Below are 16,921 nucleotides of genomic sequence, written 5' to 3'. Positions count from 1 at the left end.
TCCTCCAGCAGCCCGCGTCACAGCCCAGAACACTGGGATGGCAGACAGAGTGTCTGCTCAGGACGCCTTGGATAATTAGCAAGAACAAAGATGGACTCAGGTGTGGATGCATCCGGCTCCAGGACACACAGGGGCATCAAAGTCTCTTTCCTGGCAGATTCACAGATTGTGGCTCCAAGGAACCAGAAACTGGTTTCCAGGTGCCTGGTGGGGGATTCTTGGCACGAGAGGGCCAGGTCTATGGTTCTGGAGGGAACACAGGACAGGCAGAAGACCTGAGAGTGGAGGTCACTGCTGCCTGAATCCTGCCATTGAGGAAGCAGGTAAGTCACAGTCTGTGGGTTGCAGGCCTGAGAAGGAAGGACACTTGCCTGAGGTCACACAGCCCACCCGCCACCGGGAAATGAGTTTTACCCTGAGCTGTGACCCCCTCCCCCGCCCCCAAGATGAGCTCTGTCACCTGGCAGACTGTGAGGTGAATCAGAAGACCCCATACAAAGACAAGGTGTGTCCCAGAACCCTCTGGGATCTCAGAACCTCCAGGTTGGGAGAGAGCCAAGGGGAATCCCAGGGTTGCAGGACCTCAAGATACCCTGAGCCTCCTTCCCCATAGGAGACACTCTGCTGCCCCCTTGTGGCTTCAACGGAGTTGACGTCATCTTGTTTCCTAAGAAATTGTCTAGGGCTGAAGGCCTTGACCCATTCACTAGGAAGTGGGTGGGGGGGACACACAACATGACTCCTACCTCTCTCCCCTAGCCCTGCTACCTTTAGTACTCAGGCTGACGTATCCTAGTAACACTGAGAAGTAGAGTCTGCACCTGGCTGGGTCACATGCCAGCTTCGTGACCTTGGGGCATTATGTCACTTCACACACACACACACACACACACACACACACACACACTCAGATTGTGACTCCAAGGGACCAGTGAGGGTCAAATCTGCAGGTCTGGGGGGAACACAGTGCAGGCAGACGATCTGAGAGTGGGTCCGTGGAAAAAAGAGGTGAGTCACACACACACTGTGACAGGGACTTGTTGAACGTTGATGTAGAGAAGGACTCAAGAGCTCTCGGAAAAGTTACCAGCAGTTAAGTAGGTGACATCGTCTCCTCCAGGGAGCCACCCATGAGGTGATGAGAAGTCACTGTCTCATAACCTGCCTCAGGATTGTGTAGCTCGAGGGGTAAGAACACAGAACCTGTGGAAACCACACACTCAGCTCAGGCAGGTTTATTCAGTGGACTGCAGGGAGCCCCTGGGAGCAATCCAAGAGGTCTACCTGAAGGAGGAGGGTAGGACGAGGGTAGGAGGAGGGTAGGACACTCCCTTGGGTGGCCACGACGGTGTCCAGGAGCCTCTCTGGGGTTCCCGGGAGCCCTCAGCTACAGCCCAGTTGGGTTTTCAGCTCCTGGAGCTGTTGGCTACTGATGTTGTTGCCACCACACACGATGACCACAATGGAAGCCAGGGCTGGGCCCAGGCGGCCCTCAGCCTGGAGCCTCCCCAGGATGCCTGAGTATACAGCAGCCAGGGCGGCCCCACAGGCAGGCTCCACCAGGATGCGCTCATCATCTGTGGGGAGGAAGTGGGAGGACTGTCAGTCAGTGCTCAGCAGGAAGGGTCCACCCACCCACCCACCCATCCATCCATCCATCCATCCACTCATCCACCATTCACCCCTCTGCCATCACAAGGCTGACTCTCTACAGACCTACTCCTTACTCCATCACTTGGCTGCCTCTCTGTCCCTCCATCAGTGTAGACTTCATCTGTAAAGCCAGCCAGCAGCCATCCATCCATCCATCTCCTACCCATCATGTGATTGTTCATTCATCAACCTGCTCAATGTGTCCATCCACCTACTACCTGCCCACCAACTGACCCACCCACCCATCCGCATATCCACCCATCCATCTACCCATCCACCAAACCACCCATCCGCCCACCCACCCACCCACCCATCCACCCACCCATCCATCCATCCATCATTCATCCATCTATCCATCCTTCCATCCATCCATCCACCCACCCATCCACCCACCCACCCATCCATCCACCCATCCATCCATCCATCCATTCACCCATCCATCCATCCATCATCTACCAAACCACCCACACATCCATCTATCCATCCATCCACCCATCCACCCACACATCCATCTATCCATCCATCCACCCACCCACCCATCCATCCATCCATCTATCCATCAATCCATCCATCTATCCATCCATCCACCCACTCATCCATCCATCCATCCACCCACTCATCCATCCACCCACTCATCCACCCACCCATCCATCCATCCACCTATCCTTCCCTACCCACCAACCCCCACACATCCATTCATCCTTCTCTCCCTCTACCGCCCATCCATCCATTATCCATCTTCCCCACTCACTCATACATTCACCCATTCGTTCAACAAATACCTCAGTCTCTGCCTGCCTCTGTGTTTGGAAGATCCTAGGGACATAACGGTGGCTAAGACACAAAGCCCTACCCCCACCCAGTTACACCAAACAGTAGATAAAAACCAAGCAGCTGTAGGCAGAGGGGTGAGTGTATTGGTAGTCTCTAGCTAGTGAGGGGGTGTAGCGAGATCAGGGTGGCTTCTTGGAGGAGGCACCATAATGGACCACTAGCCATCACCGTGGACAAGCATTAGGCGATGGGGCCAGGATGGACGTCCAGAGGCAAGAAGGTAGGAGGAGCATGTGCCAACGTGCTGAAGCTGCCTAAGACCTCTCCTCCTCACTACTGGACACACCCGTGACATCATCACTGCCCAGCCAGCCCGCCTCAGACGCTGGGGACAGGGTTGCTGTGGACAGATGGCCTGGGTTGCACTCACCCAGGAACCTCTGCACTGCCTTCACAGCCTCCCGGTCTTCCACCACCTCAGAGAGGATCTCACACTCCTTCGCACACTCCAAGGTCCGCGCAGCCACCCTCTTGGCTCCCAGGCTCTTGGCTACACTGTAGGGGGATGAGCAGGGGGAAGATGGAAGAGCAGACACATCAGAGCCCTGCCCTGCAGAGCCCCAGGTCATCCACATCCTGTGATGGACAGGATGTCCGGAAGCCCAGACATGCTGGGCTACACACAGAGAGAGTTCAGGGTCAGTCTGGGCTACAGAAAGAGTTCGGGGCCAGCCTGGACAACTTAGTGGGACCCTGTCAGAGCTCAGAGTCAGAACCATGTCTGAGGCCATGGTCCTGTATCCAGGGCAGGGGGTGCAAGTGAATGAGCACCCACATTGTACATTGTGGGGAGCATCAGGACCGGCACCCCAGGAAACGGCAGTGGGGTTTCTCTGTGCTGACATCCAAGGGGAGACAAGCAATACAGATGAGGAGTGTTCCAGACATAGAAACGTCGTGTGCAAAGGGGCAGGGGCAGGACAAGCCTTCAGCCATCACAAGGACAGAAAGAGAGGCCTCGGCAGAGGGAGGGAGAGAGCCCGAAGTTTGGCTGCAGGCTTGGGAGAGGGGTGAGGACAGGCACAAGTCAAGACTAATAAGTCTTGTAGAGGGCTGTAGCTAGTGGGCTACAGAGAAAGTTCAGGCCAGCCTGGGCTACAAAGGAAGTGGAGCTAAGTGGCAGTACACCAGAGTCCAGGCTGGTCTTGAACTCTCTCAATAACATACTAGAAGAAACCCCGGGCTCTGCTCCCAGCACCGAGCAAAGAGTCTAGCTCAGTGAGACGAGTGTTCACCTAGCAAGCATGAGGCCCTGGGTTCCATCCCCAGCACCCCATAACTGGATGTGGTGGGGTGCACCTATAATCCTAGCACGTGGAAGGGGGATCAGTTCAAGGCCATCCTCAACTACATGGGGAATTCAAGGCTATCCTGGGCTACATCTCAAAAACTCTTTTTTTTTTTTTTTTTTTTTTTTTGGATTTTCGAGACAGGGTTTCTCTATAGCTTTTGGTGCCTGTCCTGGAACTAGCTCTTGTAGACCAGGCTGGCCTTGAACTTACAGAGTTCCACCTGCCTCTGTCTCCCGAGTGCTGGGATTAAAGGCATGTGCCACCACGCCAGCGGGATCAAAAAAAACAAAACAAAACAAAACAAAACACTGACTACAATTTGAATAAGTGAAGAACGTGGTTTTGTGCCACATGCCCCCCCCACACACACACACACAAATGGCCACAAGGCTGATCCAGTGGACAGGGGAGGCTGTGGCCCCACACCAAGCATCAATGACTGTGGTGGTCTGAATGTACTTTGCCGCCATAGTCTCGTAGGGTGTGGCACTATTGCTGGAGTGGGTGTGGCCTGGCTGGAGGAAGTGTGTCATTGTGGGGGCGGGCTTTGAGGTTTTCGTTGCTCACAAAACTACCCTGGGTCACAGTCTACTTCCTGCTGCCTGCAAGATGGACTCTCAGCTCCTGCTCCAGCACCGTGTGCCCCAACGCTCCCCACCATGAGGATAAGGGACTGAACCTCTGAAACTATGAGCTGCCACCTCACTTAAACGTTCTTTCTAAGAGTAGCCGTGGTCACAATTGTCTCTTCACAGCTATAGAAACCCTGACTAAGACAATGACATAGTAGGTGTGAGGATATGGTCAAGAAGGGAACTGGGGACAGAAGTGACCCCCCAAACCAAGGGGGGTCCCTAGATCACCCCCATGTACCTCACCTGTGTGGGATGGTGATGTCTACAGAAGCAGCAACCTGTGGGTATCACGTGGTGCTTCTGCTGTGCCTGGCTTGGGGCTTAAACAGCTGGGCTGCCACTCTAGCGTAAGCCCCCTTTTCCTTTCCTTTCCTTTCTCTCTCTCTTAGGTGCAGGGTCTCGTTAGCCTGGCTCCGCCTGCCTCTGCCTGCCCAGGACTAGACTACAAGCACACACCACCATGCTCCGCTGTTTGACACGGGTGCCAGGGACTGAACGCTGGTCCTCATGCTGGCAAGGCAGGACCTTTACTGATCTTCCAGATCTATCTCCTGGGCCCTGTGTGTGGGCATCTCTTCCAGCGGCCCTGGGAAGCTGGCCAGCTTGCATTTGCATGGTTTTGAGGCAGGGTCTCCCACTGCATCTGGGGCTCACCTCTTCTGCTAGGCTGAGTGGCCAACAAGTCCCTCTGATATGCCATGCTCCTCTCTCCCAGTTCTGGGGTCACAGGTGCTGCCACTGCACCCAGATTTGATTTGATTTTTAATATTTATTTATTTATTTATTATGTATACAATAGTCTGTCTGTGTGTATGTCTGCAGGCCAGTAGAGGGCACCAAACCTCATTACAGATGGTTGTGAGCCACCATGTGGTTGCCGGGAATTGAACTCAGAACCTTTGAAAGAGCAGGCAATGCTCTTAATCCCTGAGCCATCTCTCCAGCCCTATACCCAGATTTTATGTTGGTGCTAAGAATCTGAGATGGAGTCTTCACGCTTCTGAGGCAGGCATACGCCCACTGAACCTCTCCAGCACCACCCACGCCTTTATTCTGAGACAGGGTCTCTCTATGCAAGTTTGGGCTGAACTCCACTCTCAAGCCTCCTGCCTCAACCTTTTAAGTGTCGGGATGACGGGGTATACCCATAAACCTGGGTTGTTGTTTTGTTTTGTTTTTTTTCACACCCTCTAACTTGGATTTTTGTGACAGTGGTTAGAATTTCAGGACAAGCCAGGCAGTGGTGGCGCACACTTTTAATCCCAGCACTTGGGAGGCAGAGACAAGCGGATCTCCATGAGTTTGAGGCCAGCCTGGTCTACACAGCTCCAAAGCTACAGAGACACCTTATCTCAGAAAATCAGGTAAAATAAAATAAGAATTTCAGGACAAGTCGATCTTCGGGGTTCCCCCACCACCTTGTACAAAGAGACCACAGGACAGAGACACCTCGCCCTCTACCCCCTCAGATGCTCCATCCAGACCCACCTGGTGATGTCTGGCAGCGTGACCAGCCTGCCTGCCTGCAAGGCCGCGTTGAAGCTGTGTGCCCCTCGGGTCTCCATCGCAACAATGGGCACATGTTGCCAGCCTACTTCCAGCAGGCCGGCAGTCACACCCGCGAGGAGTCCTCCACCCCCCACCGCCAGCACCACGGCACCTGGCGGGGTCCCCAGCGACTCCTTCAGCTCCTGCACTAGACTGGCGTGGCCTTCCCTGTGGGGAGGGGGTGGAGCAAACAATGGGGCTCCCAGGACAGGAGACCCCTCCTTGGCCACTGAAGAGGCGAGATGATGTATCAGGGTCCCCTCTGCCTCATCCTTGCTCACTCAACCCTCTCCACTCTGGGAAGAAACACCCCTATCAGGGAGGGTTAAGAGGAACCAGCCTGTGACTTAGGACCAGCTGGGGTTCTGAAGCAGAACCCTGTCTCTACCCCTGACCAGCTGACCTTGGGCAAGTGTCTTGACCTCTCTGTGCCTCAGTGGGCTTCCTGGTCGCTACCTCATCTTCTCAGATGAGGCCCCAAGGCACGTGTTTGATAAGGACTATTTCGCATTCTAATTTCCATTCTATCAAAGGAGAAACTGAGGCACGGGCAGTTATGTGTTTTCCACAAAACACAATTCCCAAGAAGCAAGGTCTGAACCCATGTCTGCCTGACTTTGAAGGCTCTTCCCTTTTCTGGGTCTTAATTTCCTCAGGCCCTGATTCAGGGAGGGTCCCCCACTCTGGCACCCTGGGAACAAAGTCACAAGCCTTACCATATCAGGGGATGGTCAAACGGGGAGACATTCACCCAGCCGTCCCTAGTGGCCAATTCTTGCGCCTTTATGTTGGCTTCATCCCAGACCTAAAGAGAAGTGGCAGCCCTGGAAAAAGTCAGGGTGCAGACTCCACAGGGACTGTGGTCGCCTACAGAGCTAGAGGAGACCTCCCCTGACAGAGACCACACCTCCCAGGATGAGGACTGCAACCCCTGTGTGGGCCAAAGGAGACCACATGTCCCTCAAACTCAAAGGGATCCGAATCCCTATGACAGCAGGACCAGAGCAGCTCAGTGTGTGCAGAGCCGACGGACTCCAGGCTGGTGACATGGAGCCCGCTTTGGGCCCACAGGAGGAGACAAATCCCTCACACCAACCCCACATTTCAGCTGGATCCCTACAGTCTGTCCATGAGAGTCTATGTCACCCAACGGTGGCCCACGGTGAGCTGAAGCATAGATGTGGGCCGAGATGGCTCCTGACACTGTGTCCACCATAGGTCACCCAGAGCTCACCTTCTGGGTGTCTCCTGATCATAGTGCTTGGCTAGGGAGTGGACAAAGTGGGCTGCTTGGGACAGACTCCACCAATAAGGATTAAGAGTGTGGGTGAGAGAGAGCTGTTGTGTCCCACTCAGGGGGCACAACCCTTCTGAACTCTGAGGACACCCCAGACGGCACGGACATGCCCTGTCCTGCAGGGTGGGCTTCCCTCCCCACCCTGCCCTGTTCCGGGATAGGTGGATGGGTGAGTGGAAGGTAGCAGAGAAGCAGAAATCAGTGGGATGTGGTGGCGCACGCCTTAAATCCCAGCACTTGGAAGGCCAGAAGCAGGTGGATCTCTGTGAGTTCGAGGCCAGCCTGGTCTACATACAGAGTGAGTTCCAGGACAACCAGGGCTACACAGAGAAATCCTGTCTCAAAAAAAGGGGGGGGAGGGGAGGCTCCACAGTGCAGTATCGCAGTATTTAGAGGATATAGCTTTGGGCACCATGGCTTGGGAGGATCCAGCTTCAGTGTGGGGTCTTCTGATGTTCCCATTACTTTCTTATTGTGGTCTCAGAGTAAGAAATGACACACCCATCACCGAAGACTTTTTGTCTTATCAAACTGCCAGCCTTTCAGGTCCCAGTACCAAGTGTCAGTGAGGATGGGGGACACTACTCTCCAGCCTTCTGACAGGGGTCTTCTCGGGATGGGACGAGCCGTCCAGAGGTCCCAGCCCTCAAAGTGCCCTTGCCCGACCCATCCTCTCTTCTCTCCACACTCCTGAAAGAAGACTGAAGACCAAAACACTAGTTCTGGCCAGTGTTTGTCCAACATAAGTGGAGGAGATGCCCTGGGGTGCAGTGCGGGAGGACACAGCACGACTCCCCCACCACTTACTCCTTACCTTCCCAGCCAGCTGGACCTCGGCCCCCTCCCCCTCCAGCCGCCTCACCACCTGCGTGGAAGTGTTCTCTGGGAGCACAATGGTGACAGGGATGCCCAGCTTCCGAGCTGAGTAAGCGGCTGCAATGCCTGCATTGCCCCCTGGGAGCAGTAGAGAGAGGAGTTCCTCAGATTTCACATGCCTCCCTGTAAATCACCTGTGTATCTGCCCCACCGCTGGCAGAGGGAAACACCTGATCTACATCAACCCAATCAGAAACCGCAACCTCCTCACCCCGTACTGCTTCAGGGGTGAGTATGTTGCCCAGGCTACTGTGTGGCCTGGACAAAGAGGAAAAGGAGAAGAAAAGGCAGAAGACACAGAGCAAGAGAAGAGACCGGCTGGATCCAGCCATGTCTGAAAGTCGTTATCCTGAGGATGTTCAGAACTTGGAGCCTGCAGCTTAAACCTCCGTGAGATGGATCTCTGCCGCTCGTGACCACCACAAATCTCGGATTACAGGAAAGGGACTGAAATCAGATAGTGTGTGGCCATCTGAAATGCGACCCGAATGAGGCTAATCCTTAAAATAGAACTAAACTGTCCTGATGGTGCAGACCTGCAATCCCAGCGTTCAGGAAGGGGAGACAGGAGAACCAGGAGTCCCTTACATAGCCTTTACAAAGAAAAAAAGAAGGGAGGGAGGGAGGGAGGGAGGGAGGGAGAGAGGGAGCGAGCGAGCGAGCAAGCGAGCTCTGGACATTGACCAATGTGCTATCTGGCTCCCCTGCCCCCACCCCAGTCCTGAGGACTCCTAGTAAAACAGAGAGGGATGGGGTCACCTGAGGAGCACACCAGATGTCTGCATCCCTTCATGGCCATCTGGAGAGAGAAAAGATGGAGTTGGGGGTCACTCCAGTCATGGAGGCCTTTGTGGGATGTGGCCGGACGCTCCATCCACACCCAACATTCCTCTCCCTCTATCCTGCCCACACTTCCTCCACAGCTCCGTGTGACCTCCTCCCCTCCCCAGTCTGTGCCCATCCTCCTTCACCTGCTGACAGAAATGTCCGATGCCTCGGATCTTAAAGGAGCCAGCTGGCTGCACATTCTCATATTTGAGGAAGACGGGCATGCCTGCCACCTGCGACAGTGCCCAGCTCTCCAGCAGAGGCGTGACCCTATGGAAAGGCTCAGCCCTGACGTGCTCCGCCAAGTCTCCCTCCATTCCTGTGGCACACAGACGACCTGCAAGGGGGCATGCTCGGATCAGATTCCTTAACAGGGGAAAGGAAGGTCAAGCCCACTGGTCCTGGCCACCCCATATCCAACCCAGCTTCCAAGCTTCAAGTACCATGCAAGTGTCTGCCCATCTCTGGACCTTAGTTTCCCCATCTGAACAATGCAGACTGTACTGGGTCCCTTTCACTTAGTGTCTGTGGCTGTCCATAGTGCTGGGGACACAGAGTGTGACCAAGGAGTAATAAAAATCCATTCATTCACACATAGTTTTTTTCCATAAAAAACACTGGTGAAGCAGGTGTCAGGGAGGCAGGGCCCTTCCCTATCCCCTTACCTTTGCCCTTGGCAGTCCTGGGCCCTCTTTCCGGTTCTGGGTTCCCAGTTATACAACCACAGCCTGTATCTCTGAAAGCAAAGATGTTTTTGTTGTAGTTACCGTTGACAGACAGGGTCTCCCTGTGTATGTAGCCCAGGCTGGCCTGGAACCCACCATCCTCCTTAGTACTGGGGTTATAACGCTATGATGTCACACTGGCCAGTAAGCTCTTGTTTGGTTTCTCATGTACATGCAACTTTACAAAGGTCTACGTTTGTCCAGACTCAGTGAGGTGCTGATTTTACACCAGCTACATAGCAAGTCTGAAACCAGCCAGGGCTGTCCAAGATCTGTCTCAAAACATAGAGGGGGAGGGCAGCTGGAGACGCTGGCTCAGCAGTTAAGAGCACTCGATGCTCTTGCCAAGGACCCAGGTTCAGTTCCTGGTACTCTCACAAACAGCTGTAATTCCCATTCTAGGGGGTCTGATGCCCTCTTCTGGCCAGCTCAGGCACAGCTTGCACACGGTGTACAGGCATCTATGCAGGCAAACACACACATAAAAATAAATTTTAAAAGATTGCAAAAAGTTCTGATGAGAACTCAGCAAATGCTGCTTGTCACGTAAACCAGATGACCTGGCTTTGATCCCCAGGAACTACTTAAAGGTGGGAGGAAAGAACCTAGTTCACAGAGTAGCTCTCTCTCTCTCTCTCTCTCTCTCTCTCTCTCTCTCTCTCTCACACACACACACACACACACACACACACACAAACACACACACACACACACACACACACACACACTAATAATAAATATAGTTTTCAAAGAGGGAGGTAGATGGATGTGGCAGTGCGTGCCTTTGGTCCCATCACGCAGGAGGCAGAGATATAAAGATCTATGAATTTCAAGTCAACCTGGTCTACAAAGAGAGTTATAGACCTACCAGGGCTACACAGAGAGGCCTTGTCTATAAGCAAACAAACAAAAATCAAATAAGAAACGAGGGAAGGAATGTTGGGGAAAGGAAGAAACTGGGTTGTTGCTCACACCTGTAATCCCTGGGTTCAAACTTAGGGAACTGAGGCAAGAGGATTGAGAGTTCAAGACCAGCCTGGGCTACAGAGTGAGTTCAAGGATAGCCTTGACTACGTATTGCAAGGGCCTTATTTCAAACCACCGAAGAAAAGGAACAAAAACAAAAATAAAATTGATGAGGTTCTTTGCAGTTCCGAGGCTGACCACCAGGGGGCAGATTGTACCCTGTCCCTCCGGACCTGGAGCCTGAACCCCATTCTTACTCAGGGGTTCAAATAGGGAACTGGTCCGTGAATCTGACCCTCTGTCAGGATGGCCCTGGAACTCCCCAGACAAGGCAAAGACAGAACAGACCTCTCACAGGGAAAGAGGGCCTATGAGCTGTGCCTGGTCCCCAAACTCCCTGCACTGACTAGATTTTATGTCGACTTGACCCAAGCCAGAGTCGTTTAGGAAGAGGGAACCTCAGCTGAGAAAACAACCCTAGCAGACTGGCTTTATCTGTGGGAAAGTCAATCGTGAGTTTTCTTAATTGATTGATGGGGGAGAGCCCAGCCCATGGTGGGCGGTGCCATCCCTGGGCTGGTGGTCCTGGGTTCTATAAGAAAGCAGGCTGAGCAAGCCATGGGGAGCAAGCCAGTAAGCAGCACCCTCCATGGCCTCTGCATCAGCTCCTGCCTCCAGGTTCTTCTCCTTTTGAGTTCCTGTCCTGATTTCCTTCAGTGACGAATAACGATATAGAAGTGTAACCCGAATAAACCCTTTCTTCTCCAAGTTGCTCTTGGCCATGGTGTTTATCACAGCAACAGTAACCTTGACCAAGACACCCCTCATAGCCTGGTTTGACCCACACCTCTGCCTTGCAAGCCCAGATCATAGGTTTGGGGGCTAACCAGATACCAGAGCCAAAACCCAGCTGTGTGATCCATGTAAGTGTCTCAACCATTCTGTGCCTATTTCCTCTTCTGTAAACTGGAAACAAATACATATAAACCCCAACTTGGGGGCCATGGTGCAGATGAACAGCTGGATGCACTGCCATGCTCCAGGCTGAATCCTCTAGACAGGCTGAGGGAACCTGTGAGGACTGGGACCTTCTGCCAATGCTGCATGCCATGGTCCCGGCTAGGGCTTGGGACCCAGGGATGGCACAGTGAGGAAGACAGACTTCGACCTCAGAGCCCGGCTTGTAGTTTGATGAGATCTACTATAAACCAACAAAATAACAGGAAACCATGAATATTAAAGATGAACAAAAGTGTCTCCTTTGGGCGTGGAGCCAGGAAAGATACTAATGAGCTAACACGAACCATGCCACACACTGATGCCAGTCCTAATGAGGATTAAATTCAACCACAGAGTGAAGGAGTCCATTGTACCCGGTGTGGCTTGATAAGAGCTAACTGTTGTGTGGGGCTTGCTGGGAACCAGGCACCGTGCCAAGCACCTTCCTTGTTATCTCTGAACGCACTGTGAACCCCTGACGGACTCCTGTATTTAACTCCATCTTGTAGTTAGTGACCCAGAGGGGTTGGTACACAGGCCACAGGTCAGGAAACGTGGCTCAGAGTTCAAACCCAGGTGTGTGCTTCCCCATCTTAGCTCCTGGGCCGCCGGTGTCCTCCTCTTGTTCCTCCTGCTCATCATTTATTGAAAATGAGGCTGTTTGGCACTTCGCTGACCATTGTCCTCAAGAACTGAAACTCGCCAGGAAACAGTGGTGCATGCCTTTAATCCCAGCACACGGGAGGCAGAGGCAGGCGGATCACTGTGAGTTCCAGGCCAGCCAGGTTTACAGAGCGAGTTCCAGGACAGCCAGCGTTACAGACACACACACATAGAGAGAGAGAGAGAGAGAGAGAGAGAGAGAGAGAGAGAGAGAGAGAGACCCTGTCTTGAAAAGAACAAAAGTAAGAACAAGCAGAACTGAAACCCTGTCCCCAGGCCCCTCTTGGTGACAGCAACCTCATCATCATCAGGGTGGAGAACCATCTGAGCCAACCTAGGGACCCCATTGGTTCACCTCCCCACGGTGACAGCTCCCGGGCATGAGCAGGAGGCTGGACCTCCCTGTGCTGGGTAAGGCAGTGGAGAGACAGCTGTGACTCCAGCAGGGGACTTATTGATAAGGGCTGCTCACTCTCACCCACCCTGCTTCCAACCCGGACAGCTCTGAGGTGCTTTGCCCAGGGGCCACTGGGTACCATACAGCAGTGGAACCAGGAGAAAGTCTAGAGAGTCAGGCTGACTGCTCCTCCCTCAGGGTCCCCAAGGCAGGGCGGCTGCTCCTGGGGTAGGAGCCACCCTCACGCCCACTTGCTGCTCCCTGCAACCACCACACAGCTCCTGGCCACTCCCACAATGCTACGCTTACCTTCTGGAAGGACAGTCCCCAGACCAGCACAGACTACAGCCCAGCCAGGACCAACTTGGACTCAGGCCACAAGATCAGCTTCCACCACCAGGGCCTGGCCCCTCCTCCCTGTTAAAGGGACAGTTCCTGATTGTGGAGTCCTGTGAAGACTCACAACCAGATCAGCCAAGATGAACTCATGGGGATCTCCAACCCTCCCCTCCTTCCTTATGCAGCTCATGGCTCGTTAATGACCTGGGTTCTTCTGGCAGATGGGGCAATGGAGGCTCAGAAAGGACAACATCCATCCACAGGGGCTGGCCAGCAAGAGGCCTAAGGAACCTCTCACCTTGGACGACTTTCCGAACACAGCCACCCTAGGTCCAACATATCCAGAGCTGTTCTTAGGTCAGGCCACTTTCCCCAGACCACACGGGGGCCATCTTAGGTTTGAGGCAAGAAAACACAGTACAGGCATGGTGGCACATGCCTTTAATGCCACTATTCAGGAGGCAGAGGCAGAAGGATCTCCATAAGTTCAAGGTCAGCCTGGTCTATATAGCAAGTTCCAGGACACTTGGGGCCACATAGAGAGAATCTGTTATAAAAATAAAATAAAATAAAATAAGTACGATAGACGAGGAGGAGCTGTCATCTTGTCCGAACAGGAAGGGTGACTCACGTCCCATTCCCAACTCTGCTGTTTCACAGCCAGCAGAAGAAGCCTGGCTGTTATTTACCTGCTCATAGCAATGGCTGCTCATTCCTTCATGCATCCAACAAATAAATATTTACCAGACACCTACCATTGCCAAGACCCGAGACCTTTAACCTCAAACAAGACAGCGTGTCCCTGCTTTCTCCCAGCACTCAGGATGCCCTTGCTGTGGGAGGTGGGAGCAGGCAGCATGTCGGGAGCCCAGGCAGGTGTGGAGGGGGGACAGGGTGGGGTCACAGAAGTACTTAGAAGCTCTGAGGACACGACTCTCTAGCTCCCGGGAAGAAGGGTCCGACTCTGTGTCCCCTCTGTCCCCATATCACTGGACAATGCTGAGACCCTGGGCTTCCTCCATCCTGAGTCTCAGTTTCCCTAAATACAGAATGAGAGAGGCAAGATTCAGAAGGGCCAGGTAACATAGGTGTCCCTTAGGGCAGTGTGACCGTTCCCCTCCTGTGATTGATGATTAACCCCTGGCTACCTGGGGTCATGTGGAGCTGCTTAGTCAGGATCCATTACTGGGGCCCTGCCCAACCTACCTCTACCCTCACACGAACCCTCTCACCCTCCTCATTGTTGTCAGGTGCCCGGTCCCGCACGAAGCGCTGGGGACACAAAAGAACAGAGAGAACGAGGTCTCCGCAGTGGCTGGAGGATGGAATCTGGAGAAAGGCTTCCTGGTAGAGGAACACCCCAGCTGTTGACAAGGATCTGCATTTATTACACACCTATGGTATACCCACAGTGCGTTCTCAGGCCTCTCATCGCCAGCACTAAGGCTAGGAACCCAGAACTTTGCACAAGCCCCCAGGAACGAAGTCTCCTTAGTTTTTCTTCTGCAATGGGATCTTGTGTAGTCTGGGATAGCCCTAAACTTGCTGCGTCAATGAAGACAACCCTGGACATCTTATCTTCTCGACTCCACCATCCAAGTGCTAGGATTGCAGCTGCATGCCCAGGCATGGGAACACACACACGCACACATGCGCATGTGCACACATACACACGTTCTCACACGCATGTGCACACACGCACAGAGCGGGTCGCTGGCTAAGTGGTTAAGAGCATGTGCTGCCCTGAAGAAGACTCAAGTTCAGTTCCCAGCACCTACACCAGGCGGCTCACAGTGGCCTGCAACTCCAGGTCCAGCAGGTCTGACACCTCCACGGGTGCCTGCGTTCGTTCACATGCACATAACCCCACACACCATACACACAATGAAAATAATAAGCAGCGTGGTGGTGGCGCACACCTTTAACCCCAGCACTTGGGAGGCAGAGACAGGCGGATCTCTGTGAGTTGAAGGCCAGCCTGGTCTGCAGAGCACGTTCCAGGAGAGCCAGGGCTACATAGTGAGATCCTGTCTCAACAAAACAAAACAAAGAAGCAAATATATATATATATATATATATATATATATATATATATATAATATATATATAATATATATATATAATATATTATTTTGTAATTTTGAAACAGGGTTTCTTCATGTAGCTCTGGCGGTCCTGGAACTCACTCTGTAGATCAGGCTGGCCTCAGATGCATAGAGACCCTCCTGCCTTTGCCTCCCGAGTGCCAGGGTTAAAGGTGTGCGCCACAGTGCTGAACTAAATCATTTTTAAAAGAAAAATCATAAGTAATAAGACAAACCAAGTGCTAGTACACCTGTAATCTCACCACTCTAGAGGCTGAGGCAGGAGGAGCGCTGTAAATTCAACAGAAAGACTGTCTCAAAGCAAAAACAAACAAACAAACAGGACGGTTGAGGTGGTCGGCCAGATGAGAACACTTGTCACCAAACTGATGTCCTGGGTTCGGTTCCCAGGACCAACATGGTGGAAGGAGAAGACCGATGACAAAAAATGGACCTCTGACCTCCACATACATGCTGTGGCACGCAAGTGTACCAACACACATGTGCACGAACATACACACACGCGCACGCATGCATACACACACACACACACGCTCACACACACGCACACACGGGAGCACACTCTCACACACACTCTCACACACATGTGCACACACACGCGCGCACATGCTCACACACGCACACACACACATGCTCACATACACGCTCACACACACGCATGCATACACGGGCACACGCGTGTGCGCATGCACACACACCAAGTGTAATTTTAATTTTTTTTTAAATGAAAGCCAAGAAATGAAAGAAAACAGAATGGCGCAGCGCTCCCATGGGGAGGAAGGGTGTTCGACATGCAGAACACAGATCTTGGAACCAGGCTCGGCTGCACATAGTAGAGACACCACTTCCTGGCTGGGGAACCCCAGGCAGATCATTCAACCTCTCTGTGCCTTGTTTGAACTCTGCTGGGGGTGGGCGGGGAGTGTGGGGGGGGTGTGAGTACAAGCCTCGTGTACTGGTAGAGCAGACACTGGGGCCAGACAGCTGGCACTCCGTTGCCATTCCTATGGCTGGAAAAGAGATTCCTTGAGAATACAGCAAAAGAGGCAAAGAAGTCTATGATGTCATTTCATCACAGAATGTACAACTATCCGTACAAAAAAAATTTAAAATCATTAAAATCAACCCTGCACCGAGGAAACAGGTTTGGAGAAACCAAGTCATTTGCGCAAGGTCACACAGCAGGGGCAGAGCCAGAGGCTGAACGGCAGAGGGGCTGGGCTCCACAGCTGCTGGCTGGAATGAGGGGGAGGTTGGGCTTGGAAGGTTAATTCAGGGGGGGAGGTTATGTTTGTCAGCCAGCTCCTGTCCCTGACACCTCAGGCCACCACACAGCCACCATGCCAGTCCTCTGGGTTGCTCATTAATCCTCATTTCACCACTTCAGTCCCAGCTGTGCATCCTGTTCCCAGGACAGAGGGACCTTTCTGCCTCTGACACTTGCTGGGCACCCTCGGTCACAAGTCTCACCTCATAGTCCTCTCTGCATGACTTCTGAGTCACTAGGTAGGACCAGGGACCTGGCATGAGCCACTAAGTAGGACCAGAGAGGGACCTGGCAGGTGAAGCCACCAGGGCAGCCAGTGAGCCGCGACTGAGAGCAAAGAAACCTGGGTCTTCCCACACACAACACAGCGTGGTTCCTCAGCCAAGTTCAGTTTGATCATCGCAGACCTGAGAATCCAACCTTCGGGCATTATTTCTATCAGCCGAGCTAAGCTATACCATCCTGTCTGAAAAGTCACCGTTCTGTGGTCACCCTAT

General features: G+C 53.1%; 1 protein-coding gene across 1 annotated transcript; it reads right to left on the bottom strand.

Annotated features, from left to right (window-relative positions):
* Positions 1–1,219: 1,219 nt before the first annotated feature.
* Positions 1,220–13,581, bottom strand: Sdsl (serine dehydratase like). The gene is made up of 9 exons (XM_087903765.1): positions 13,351–13,581; positions 9,629–9,699; positions 9,107–9,300; positions 8,895–8,934; positions 8,074–8,213; positions 6,679–6,767; positions 5,903–6,130; positions 2,858–2,982; positions 1,220–1,577 (listed from the first exon to the last, which is right to left on the bottom strand). Exons 1-9 carry the CDS (start codon positions 13,389–13,391, stop codon positions 1,384–1,386), a joined length of 1,122 nt encoding a protein of 373 aa, XP_087759891.1. The 5' UTR covers positions 13,392–13,581; the 3' UTR covers positions 1,220–1,383.
* Positions 13,582–16,921: the final 3,340 nt, after the last annotated feature.

Source organism: Myodes glareolus, chromosome 2 (assembly GCF_982192425.1).
Source record: "Myodes glareolus chromosome 2, mMyoGla1.1, whole genome shotgun sequence".
In the NCBI taxonomy this organism is placed as follows: Eukaryota; Metazoa; Chordata; class Mammalia; order Rodentia; family Cricetidae; genus Myodes; species Myodes glareolus.
This window is presented reverse-complemented; position numbering and strand designations above follow the sequence as displayed.

Excerpts from the sequence above, each read along its gene's own strand:
- Sdsl (XM_087903765.1), bottom strand. The coding sequence starts at position 13,391 with ATGTTGGACCTAGGGTGGCTGTGTTCGGAAAGTCGTCCAAG. Across the intron at positions 9,700-13,350 it reads TGTTCGGAAAGTCGTCCAAG|AGATACAGGCTGTGGTTGTA; the intron begins GTGAGAGGTTCC and ends CTTTGCTTTCAG. Across the intron at positions 6,131-6,678 it reads TTTGACCATCCCCTGATATG|GGAAGGCCACGCCAGTCTAG; the intron begins GTAAGGCTTGTG and ends CCCTCCCCACAG.